Source organism: Meleagris gallopavo, chromosome 12 (assembly GCF_905368555.1).
Source record: "Meleagris gallopavo chromosome 12, MGAL_WU_HG_1.1, whole genome shotgun sequence".
Classification (NCBI taxonomy): domain Eukaryota; kingdom Metazoa; phylum Chordata; class Aves; order Galliformes; family Phasianidae; genus Meleagris; species Meleagris gallopavo.
Window position 1 is genome coordinate 13,526,853 of NC_139415.1, and position 12,145 is coordinate 13,538,997.

The 12,145-nt window shown below is 42.6% G+C and overlaps 1 protein-coding gene across 8 annotated transcripts in view; it reads right to left on the reverse strand.

The window, feature by feature from the left end:
- Positions 1-12,145, reverse strand: part of AKAP13 (A-kinase anchoring protein 13) — a 199,102-nt gene that overhangs the window by 125,930 nt on the left and 61,027 nt on the right. For all 8 annotated transcript variants that reach the window (XM_085234171.1, XM_085234170.1, XM_085234174.1 and 5 more), the window contains one exon: positions 2,810-2,957. In XM_085234171.1, coding sequence (XP_085090297.1) covers positions 2,810-2,957 — 148 coding nt within the window. The remainder of the gene's footprint in view (positions 1-2,809; positions 2,958-12,145) is intronic.

A 12,145-nucleotide genomic window follows, 5' to 3' on the forward strand; every position in this document is an offset into this window, starting at 1 on the left:
CCCATAAATTTACAATCAGATACCCTTTCTTTTATGATGAAATAAAAAGCTTCTACTTAAACATTGAACAGATATAGCTAACAGTGTCGTTCAAAGCTAATGATAAAGATGAGATAAGGAAGAAGCAGACTGTTCTGGTAACTATATAAAATACAGCAGTCATTTGGCTGCAGTTGTATGCTTAATTAGATAAAGTGTTTCAGGATACACAGAATTTTCACACACGAGAATCCAGAAGGTATTCCAACAGTTTACATTTCATTTCCATTCCATTTTCTTTAATTTCTCATCTGAAATGACCTTATGTTATTATTTTTTTTAAATGCGATTTCATTTGAAAGTTTTGCTAAAACACTCAATTTTGGCAGCAACTGTAATTAAATTATTTCCCTTTCTGTTCCTTACACCCCTACACATCATCAAAGCAACTAACAAAGAAAAAAAAAACAAACTGCTTTCTTTTAAAATTAGCTTTAAGAGAATTACAGCTCCCTCTGCAACCACCGATGAAGACTTTTGAACTGCATGAAGCCATGAGGACACAAGAAGAGGATGAAGAAAGAGCCATGGTCTACGAAGGGAAGCAGAGGAGGTGGAGGGGAAGGTTGGCGGAGGGTTTGGAGTATTTATAACAAATCAACCCTCCCTGCATCCACCAGAGCCTCCAGCAGCTGCTGCGCTCTCAAGGATGTGCAACAGTGCCAAGGTAAAGGAAAGATGCTCCCAGATGGAAGAAGGTCAAGGTTCTGGCTGCAGAACTTGCTGCCTGCCTGGGCTGGGGTATTTAAACAGGGCTGGTCTCCCACACACCGCCTCCTGTTCATGGCTAATCCTGCTCTGAGGACAAATAACGCCAGCCGTGAGTCACCACAGCATCTCCCAGGCAACTGGTTGAATATACGATGTAAACACACGATTACAGATTGACTGTGGGGATCAGGAAGGAGAAGGAGGAGAAGGAAGAGCTGGGCTGAAATAAGTCATGCTTGTATTAAAATCAGTGCTGCAGTAACACTGGACAGCACGTCTGTGTCAGCAGGATAGCATGATTTTCTCCTCTCAGTTTGCTTCTCCCCAGCATCTTCTTCACTGAAGTCTTTTTTTCCCACTCAGATAGTTTCTCCAAAATGAGGTACAAACACAGGAGGGGGTGTTACACAAATGGCTGCTTTGCATTTAAGAAGTCACCCTCATACTCAGCCATTCTTCTAATACACGCGGGCCTGCCTCTCCCTGAGGCCCCTGTTCAATCTTGGTCTGATCTAAGCTGCATCATGGGACAACAATCATCCTTACGGAATATCTAAGAAACAAAATCACCGCGCAACTAAACCAAAAAATATAAATTCCCATTAAAAATAAAGAAACAATCGAAAGCAATTACCTCCTTTCCCACTGAATCAGAAGCAGAGTCAGATTTCCCACTTGTTACAACTAATGGCAGCAAGAAGAGCCCAGGGAGCCCTCCCCATTGACTCAGTTAGTCTTGGGGCCAGCAGGACAGGGGAAGCAGAGTCACGGAGCTGGGGACAAGCCATGGCCACCAGCCAAGCCATGGCACTGAGGATGCCCAGGCAAATGCTGTAGGAAAGCATTACTGCTGCCCAGAAATCCCATGAAGTATTCTGGTTCCTGAAGGCAAACACAGCATCCTTTCAGATCCTTTCCTGGCAATTTGGCCACCGGGTCCCAGGAGGGAGATGAGGTCACACCGCTCTGTCACAGTCCCTGCGCGCCCCATGCACACACGGCCTGCGAGTCACCGCCTCTCCCCTTCTGTGAGAAAACAGACGCTGAGCTAATTGATTGCACAGGAATCAGCCACTGTAAAAAGGCTTCTCTTCCCGAGTAGAAAACAGCTCCAACAGCACAGAAAGGAGCGGAAATGAGCAAATGAAGTGGCCAACTCTCAGCCACTAATCACCAGGAGGGAACGGCGTATTTCATCAGCTAAGTCCTTAGTCCAAATCATACTTCATGCACATCTCTTATAACAAATTACTGGACAGACAAATAATAATAATAAAGCAATACACTCAGTTCCATAAGCTATACTGTACATAGAGAAAATGTCAGACGTTTTTCTCACACTAATACCAATGTGTTGCACAGCAAGAAGTCAGAAGGGAAGGTTAATTGTAGGGACCACAGCCTAGAACATGCTCATTCCCACGGGCCTGAAGTCACCGAAGAAAACTCCATGCTGATTTGTTTTAATTGCACAAAGGCTAAATGAGAGTGGTATGCTTTAAATGCGAAAAGCCACTCTGTCTGAACTCTGCTGGAGGGATGGCACTGAGCACCACGTGTTTCCTCGCTTCTGCAAGGGTTTCAGAAAACGCCGTGTTTGTTCTGAAGTGCACAACAAGATTTCAGAGAGAAGGGCTGTGTTTCACAAGGGCTATAGCAACGAACCTCATCACACTAATTAAGCAGATCCTAAGAGGAACTGGAACTTACCAGGCCATACACCATTTGGACACTAGCATCTTTAACATTGCAAATGTATCCTCCAGTATCCTGCTCACATTTAAAAGCTTTTTACTACGTGTTAATATAACTTCATATTTTCCACAATAGAATTTCATCAAACATTAAATATTTACAAACTAAAAGTCATACCATTCTAGCAAAGTCAAGCAAGAGATTTTTGAACTGCTAAAGTGGTCATCCAAACCTTATATTCTATACTCAATGAATGTGCAAATGAGAAAAAAATTGACTAAAACAGAATTACATTTAAATCTACTTGAAAGAATCAGATTTCATAGACTGATACACTGGTATGCAAAGAAAAGCAACTACTTACCAGGAGAAATTGTCTCCAGGCTCCCAGGATTAATCTTCCTAGTGCTTGTGCAGTGCTGGACAGTTGACCCAGTGAAGATCAAGTAGAAAACTACATCATCTTCAACCTTATCTTCCTCCGTCAGCTGCACTGTAATAACAGAGTCGCCCTGGAAAAAAGAACAAAAAAAAAGTCATTAAGTTTACATTTACATCCAAGAACTGCATTAAATAAAACTGCACCCTCAGACTGCTGCTTTCTGTTCATGCACTCTTTTCATATGACTTGGGGCCCATCCTGATTTTCAGATATGCAAGTCATCCTTAGCATGCCTCTTAGCCAGACCATCAAGCATTGTAGCCAGCCAACCAGCTAGAAAATATGTTGAGCTCAGCTCTGGGAAGGGACACATAGAAACCCCCAGAGTATATTCAGAATAGAAACTTAACATGGGGAAACCGTGCCATTGCACTGAAGTCTGATGAACACATACCCCACACAGGGTCTTTTATAGGCATGCACACACACAGATAACTCCACGCACATAACACACATATTTAGCTAAGACAACAATACAGGGCTAGCAACCTAATATGACCTGTGTTCATAGCTTAAATTCCCTCATTCTTTTCCCCTGCCAACTTAGCCACTGTCCTGACGATAATTCCAGCGTAACCAACTCCATCACTGACCACATTCTTCCATCAATAAAGACACAGATGTAAATGCTTCACATCCACTGCAGTTTATGAGATAAATAGCTGATTCCTGCTCAACTTCACAGCACCTGAGAGCAAAACCCTTGTATATAGAGGACATACATCATTATCACTGCTAAACTGGTACAGGACACAGTAAATATACCTGCAGTTCACACACCCCTATAGACCGCAGGAGCAATACCCAACAAATTCAGTTTTCCATGGAAAAGAGGAAGCAGGGAAGGGGGACGACTTGCAGTTTCTATACCAATAAATGAAGCATGTTCACTTGATCTGACTGCCCATCATTTATCTGCCTGAAATACACAAAGCATTGAGACACCACGGACAGGCTGAAGTGACCTTCTGCCCCAGTTCCCTCAAAGATCAAAACCAGTTGGTTGCCCCAGTTTTACACAGCAGCTGCATTAGCCAGCCCTCTGCCACAACACTGAGCATATGCTTAAGGCTGCAAATCTGGAAAAGATTGTTTTTATTATTATTTGTGCAGATTATGTAATTCTGATTTGCATAGCCAATGGAAGACACATGTCACTTCACTTCAAACCTTTTCCTTAAAATCATTCAGTTAATCTCTTCTTTGTCAAATACAATCCTTGAAGAAAGATCCAAGACTTCAGGTCTTCACGAGCACCCACACCACGCTAGTGTCGCTTCCCACACTCCATTTCCAGTCTCCCCCATCTTTCATCATCACTTCAACTCCTTTCATGCCCCAGCAGAGCTTCCTCTCTCAAAGTTCACATCCAGTGAACTTTAAATTCTTTTCTCCCCTGCCCTGGCCGGTAGCTCTTGCCATGATCAGACTGCAAAGACTGCTTTGGACAGAAACAAGGTTTTTCAGCGCAGTGCAGCCTTTAGCCTTAAAAGATATGGGTCTGTTTTGTAATGCACAAAATCATGAATTCACAAAAATAAATGAAACAGCAAGTAGTTTGCATTTCCACAGGCTGCAGAGATCCAAATGGACATTTCAAGAAGGTATTGCATGATCACACCAGATTTCCAGCTGGGAATAAAGGAAGCATGGAGCAAAAGTATAGATTCTATATATTCAGTATCAAAATAAAAACAGGTGCAAAAAGAAAGAAATTAAGCTTTAAACTCAAGCATGACAAGTTCACATGCTGAGCTGAAAACAAAATAACCCATTGCAAGCAAATGGATCCAGTTTTGAGCAAATGCTCAATTAAAAAAAAAAAAAAAACACAAAAGTTTCAACCTGCAAATCCATTATGCTCGGACTTTTTTTTATCTATCCATCTTTGTTCAAACTGTTCCCCCCTTAAGGCATGAACACACAAGGTACTTAAACAGACTTAAAAATGAGGTGACATTTAAGGATACTCATCAATGGGGCCAATTGTTTAAGTGGTAACTCTTGAGGGGAATTGTTCGTTTCTTTAACTCACAATTCAAGTACAGCCAGTCCAATTCTCATAAAGGAAAAGCAAATCTGCAGAGTGCACGTGAGAAAACACCTGGCTATACATGTGAACAGGGCGTTTGCCAGCACAACACTTGATTTAAAAAAAAAAAAAAAAAAAGACAAAAAGCAGCAAAATAAAATGGTGACTACAACACGCTGACTGTGTAAACACAGGTAAGAAACCTGAAATCTGCCCAAGCTGAGGTTTAACAAGATGTGTGAACTTTTCATATGGAAGTCTGAAGTTGCCAAGCAGTCAGGCCCAGTTTTAGGGGTGGCCCTGCTTTGGGGCAGGAGGGATAGACCTGGTGACCTCCAGCAATCCCTTCTAGCCAAAGTTATTCCGCAGTTTGTATGTTTTATTTTAGCTCTGTTTACTTTAGTGCACATTTAAGCCTAGGGGAAACACAAATTCTCCTCAGCTGATATCGGTCAGCTTTTCAGCTGTGCTTCACGGAGGAACGCACTCCATCACCCTTCTCCTGCTCTTTCTGGAGGGCCTGGTCCAAGCCTGATTAGAGAAGCCCAATATTATGTCAGCTAAATATTATAATTTTCCTAAACTGAAATCATACATTGTCTCCAAACGCCTGCAGCAAGATGGATAAGGTGCCACCTAAATGCTGCATGCTTCAGTTTACTCTCAGCTGTCTTCTGAATAAGCCCTTGGCTGTGCTACGCACGGGACAACTCGCTGTACGTGACCAGAGATCCCAGTGGGAACAAAACACAAAGTGCGGGCCGTCCTTCAACACGGATCTCTCTCCTTGGTTATTAACAACTCCGCTACCCGCTGCCAATTTTTATTTAATCTTAAAATGCCATTTTGAAACAACGTATTTATTTGAAGAGGAAACAGTGCACAGAACAAGCCTCCCACTTTCAAACACTTTCGGAGCTAAAGAAAATCAGTCGCAAACGCAGCCAAAATTCCTTCGATCCTCACAGAAGAGTTTCCAACAGCTCTATTGCATTCAGCCTCCAAAAACATTTTAATTGAAGTGTGTTTACCTTTATTCATTTAATATTATCCAAAAAAGTCATCTGTTCAGTATCACTGCCGCACAAGGTGGTTATTATAACCCTTCTTTCATCCTCAATGGCTGGAACTGGATGGCCAGTCTGCCAATATCCCTTTGGTGAAAGTACAGACAGATCAAAGCGATTCCCTGGAATGCTCCAACAAATAAGAATAATTTAATTTCAAAACTAGTTTGGATTGACTAATATTTACTTGGCTTAAAGCCTATTGGAAATGAAAACATTCCATTTTTGTCCATTCATGAAAGAGGTCACCCTCGCCTTCATTTTGATTTGAAGGTCTCTGAAAAAGCTTTTTGGATAGCTGTAACATGATGCAAAGAGCATGAATGCTGCTCTGCACTCAAAATACACTCCCTTCCTCAAGCGGAAGGGAGGAGGAGCACGAGCTGCCTCCTCAGGGGATGCATGCATTGGGAAAACCAGACCTGGCCCCGGGCTTCGATCCACCACAACCCAGCCCAAAGTGATACTGGTGCAGCTTGTCTCTGAGCAGTCAGCTTCCTTAAGGCACTAGAAATGCAATTATCTCCAAAAAGGCCCCAGCGCAGGTAGTACCTCCTAGAAGCAAAACCAGAATGTGGCAAGGCACCTGTTTGCGGCCCTGGGACAGCCACACCATTCCAGATGTTTGTTTTTCAAGTGCCACAGCCATAAAGGCGTGTGGGTTGTGTGCACAAAGTATGAGCAAACTCTCAGTAATCATTTCTTCTGATGTCACCTGGCTTCCACATCTATAAAAGGGGGATGATTTCCCTTCAGAGGAGGCTTTGCAGATAACCACAGCAACATTTGCAAGCGATGGCAGAGCGGATAATCCGTAACTGAGAAGAATCAAGATCACCTGTGTTATTAGGTAAGAAGTAATATCTACCTTGTACATTTCTCTACTTCCCCTTTGCAGTTTATCACTGTGTTGGGTTAACAGATTTTAAAGTTTCTACCAAAAAAAAACCAAAACAGCACAGTCTACTTTTGCATGTGAAACATGTGATTTCTAAACAGCTTTTTTTCCTCCTGGATCACACTGGAAATTTGAAGTACATTATCTAACCCATTAACCACCCACTCTGACCTTCCCCCACACAAATTCTAAAAATACTTATGGAAGCAAAGCATGTGTTAGATAGCAAAGCCAAAGCACTCCAGCTTTACTTTAGCTTTCAGTGAGAAAACACTGCCAACCTATAAAGCTACTTTTGTTCTACGCAGAAAAACCAAATTACAGCTGATGACCACTGCCATCTTGGGCTGCTTTTTCATGCAGGTAAAACCTACGCAGTTTTATGGAACAAAAAGTTGAGAGATTCACAGGTGAGGAAAGAAACCTCTCTTCAATACATTTCCTTCTCCAGAGCTGTTGTAGAAGTCAGCAAGGTGATGCTTTATTCTAGAGGCTGGATTAGGTTCTGGATTAGATGAGTAAGCGTAACCTGCCAATGCAGCAAGTTTTGTTTTGTTTCCACTGTTCATAACATGAATCAGATTTTTGTTGGGTCATTGCTTATTGCATTATGTTACGACAAAAAAAAAAAAAAAAGGAGAAACATGCTTTTGAAACAGAACTTTTTTCCTTCCCCTTTGGAAAGCTCCAAACAGCTCCTGAGTTGCTCACTTGACAGATGCAAACCACAGCTATGGCTTCTTCCTCTCCTCCAAGGAATTTAGACTCACTGGTACTTCTATCTTTTAATTCTCAGGTGGAGATGAACTCACTTTTACCCCAGCTGCAGCTCAACACAACACACAGAATCAGGCTGCAATTGTAGGGGACAAGTCCCTTCACATTCCTGTGCTCCGAGTTCCCTATCAATGAAATGGGAATAATGGTTCAAACTCATCGAGTGCTCTTCATTCAAATAGCTCTTACAAGAAATGCTGACTTTTCAATTACATCATGTATTCTTTGGAAATGGTTCAGGACTGAGAACAAATAAGTCAGACAAAGTCAAAGGGAAAGGTGAGAAGCTTCCACCTCAGCTGAAATTGTAGAATGCTCTGAAATCAGCTGGAGGACAGAAAAGGCAACGTCATAACAACTTTCAAAAACACAGGAAAAATCATCTCACAAGAAAAAAAAAACACAACAAAACACAACTATATGGATGCTCTATAATCCATTACCACTTATCTCTGCCAGTAAACTAAGTCACAGCAAACTTCTACTGTTGGCAAACTTCGGCCTCAAAGTGCCCCATATTGGCTGAGTGACTTGCAGCATCCCTCCCAGCTGAGTTACCTTGGCTTGGTGCAAACACATGCTGAACCCCCCACCTCATTACAGATAAGTGGAATCTGGGGCAGATTCTACCTTTGAAACACCCAGCTGCATCATCTTTGTGTGGTGATACGAGTGCATCTTGCTTTGTTCTGAGGGCATCTTCCCTCTTGGGAACACAATTAGGGCTGATACTTCAGTTCCTGATGCATCCAAGCCCTTCTGCAGACGGGGCTATTTATCCTACAACCTCTGAACTCTTGTATATAGAAGGGACTGGAAGAGGTCAGAGGTGTGTTACAATGAGATAACAGCAGTCCTTACAGACACCCTCAATTTTAGCAATCCTCATCAAGTCAGGGGAGCACTCGAGAGAAAATCCATGTCCGGCACTGACCATTCTGCAGAGCCCCAGCCATCAGAAACAAAGGTAGTGCTGTGCAAACTGCCCCAACACGAGCAGCTCCAGCAAGCCCTCCTCACGTGGAGATATCCCCCTCGATAACAGCAGTGACCCGGGTCAGCAGCGTAAGGGAAGATGGATGTCGTTCTGCCGGGGTGTTGCAACCTCCTGCAGATAAGACCTCCAGGCAAAGACTTCAGAAATAAACAGAATGGCAAACAGCCAAGCTTAGGGTAGGGTTGGGTCCTTTTTCACAGTGAACAACTACACACTCCTTGATCTTAAAGGCGCACGAGACAGAGATTTTATTCTTTTTTCTCCAAGGAAACAAATCACAAAGGAAGACACAAAGAACAACTCCAGTGGTTTAAAACTAAAAATTAAAAAATTATAACCTGCAAATCTAACTTTATTTTGCTCTTGAATTAACAGCAGTACTATTAGGCTTGTCCAGAGAAAAGTTTCAGGTTACCATGATGGAGGCTGAGCCCCTCTTTGATGGGAAAGACAGATTTTGCCATGCGGTCTCTTACCCTTAGGAAAATACAATGGTAGCCCACAACTACTTGCCCACAGGCCACCAAAAGAGCACAATAATGGTACAGGTTTTTCTGCCAGCCCACACAGGAACTCCAGGTGACACTTCCCACATTTCATTAACACCACACAGAGCCAGCCCAGCTTCTCTGTCAGCATTAGCCACAAAGTCATGACCGAAGCACTGACTTGCATATGCAAAATAACTTCCTTCTCTCCAATGCTTTCTCCTCACAAAGGTGAGAAAGAAGAACAGTATTTTGAAGAATACTTTCAAAATTTTGCCCAAAAGTAAGTTCAAATTAACATGCTGATGGATTGATGCAGCACAAAGAATGGATACAGAGTCAAAAGGCCATTTAGTTAAGACTCTTTGGGTGAGAGGAATAAGTAGGAAAACAGGGACACCTGTGATACATATAGCACCAAGAAATAGTCTGCTATGCAGTGCTAATTGGATAGAGGGAGCTGAGAACTACCAGTAAATACAGATGTTATTGGAACTGCTGCTTCCAGGTGCAAGCTGGCTTATACGGATCTATCCTGAGTGCAACCTGTGCTGAAAACACAGCATGGACCTTGACTGTCTGCAGAGCCAGCACCATTAACACTGATTTATTAAGGCAGCCTCACAGCTACACGACATCCCACACCAGTTCAGGTGTCTAATCCTGCAGCGGGGCTTGTTTGCAAAGAGATAAATGGCTCAGGGACAGCAAGGAGAGGGTTTCCTACTCTGAGCCAGCGCGAGCAACGCAAACGCCAACAGAATTGGACACACTTAAAGAAGCCCATTATTAGCAACCCACATCCTTTGACAGAGCACGTCTGCATCTCTAAATCAATCAGCTCTGTGATGAATCTTTATTGAGTGTCAAGAGACGATTATAGGTATTACACACACATTAATACAGGCAGCTTGAAGGAGATCTCTACAGACTGCCAACAGAAAATCCATCAAAGTAAGAGGATCTTGTTAGTGCTGAAGACAACATAATTTATCTTCATGGATGCATCTTTATGACACATTATTTAGGTGCACAGAGCCAGGGAAGTTACTAGAACTGGCTGTTAATAGTCAGTCTGGGTGCATTATTGCTTTAGCACAGAGCTCCACAAGCTCTGGAGCACTTCCATTACCAGCTCTTGTTCAGCAGCTGCAGGAAGCTGTGCTTCACAAACAGCCTTCACGCAACTAAACAGCCATGAGCATTTCTGAAATTATAAAATTAACAAAAAAAATATAAGAACAAGGCTAAGTAGAAATGCAGGAAGGATAAGAAAAGTGTCACTGAAATGCTTGTGTTATATACTAGAGAATAAAATCTGAGAGAGAGATCTGTACTGATAAGAGTAGCATACCTGGGAACATAATTACATTGTGTGGTTGAAATTGGCAGTGTAGTGGAGAAAACATTGATTTATTTTCATTTATTTGAGTGGGTTAGCATTGGCCAGGTCATTCATTTCAAACATTGTGTGCTTGTTGCCATGGCCTGCATCATTTGTCTGAGCAGCCTGCCTGCAGCAAGCCCCAGACAGCTCTGGTGTTGGGAAGAGGCATGCATAGAGGAGCACATGCACTACACCCTGGGGGATTGACCTCTCATCTAAGCGAGTCTCCACACAATGCCATCACATGAAGACAAGACAAAAAACAGGGAATCTTCTGCATAGCAAGATGTCCACTCAGGTATCACTCATATTCCCCACCAAGGGCTGATTTTACTATTGTTTTTCTCAGAACCTCTGGAAAGTACTGCAACCATTTCCTATAAAAACACATCCAAACTGATAGGAATGTCTTGTTCTGTCCTCTTTCTAAAGTCTATTCTATTCTGTTCCTTACTACACTGCAAAACAAAGCACACGATTTATTACCAGCTGCTTGGGCTGATAGAGCTCCCTGCAAACTACTCACATAGCAATAACAACAAAAATCACAGAGTCTGGGAGAAATAGCAGACAGCCTGAGTGTGTTTGGTGACTAAGAAAGAAATCCAGCGATTCTCCTGGCATCAGAGAGCTGAACACAGTCACAATTCCTGGAAGATAAAGTACGTGTGATCCTGGGAGATAAAGTACATCGTGATGACACATCATTTGAAACAATCTTCTGTCACTGCAGTATTTTCACAGATAGTCTTGATGTGTCTCATAGGAAAAAAGTATTAATAATGCGATTTGAACACAAATATTCAAAAGGTACGAGGACAGCATTTTCCTTATCCTTCAGCATCCTCTACAGTGCTGCAAGCACCTCGAAGAGAGACAGACCAGAGAGTGCTCCAGACTGCTGATTTTCCTGCTAGCTGCAAAGTATCGACTCCAGTCTGTAAACATTTTGCAGTCAGCACTTGGAGCTACACTGTGGTGATAGAGGCACTTCTTGAAGTAGCATCCCTTTTTTGGGGGGGGAACAAAAACAGCTACCGCCATTATCCACCCCTTAGCCACAACCAATCTGCAGATGACACTTTTGCAACACTGAGAAGAACCCCTTTGAAACAAAGATGCAAACGCAGGCAAGCTCTACAGACAGCTGTTCTGCAAACGTGCTGCAACAGAGCTGCCACTTGATGGCAGTACACTGCATTGATCTCAGCACACAGCAATTAATCACAGTTCAGTTTATTTTCCATTTAGGAACAGTGTGGGATTGCAGGGGATGAGTGTTTGCAAGCACACTGCATGCAGCACAACCTTCTGAAGGACAGGAGCCAACAGGCTTTTTGCAGATTTGAGAGCTTGTTTGAAAGGCATCATCATGCCTTTGTCAATTCAAGGCCTTAAAATCAGCCTGCCAATAGCTTTGCTGTCAGAACCGGTTTTAGCCTAACAGTTCTCAAAACAAGTGTCAGGATTTTGTAACATAAAATAAAGCTGGGAGCCACATCTTGATGATGGGATATTTGTTTGGTTGTCCTGAAGGTAATGTAAGTTTATAAATTCTCTATATAAGTACAATCCACAGAGGAAGAGCATTTTCATCCTCTTAAACACCAAG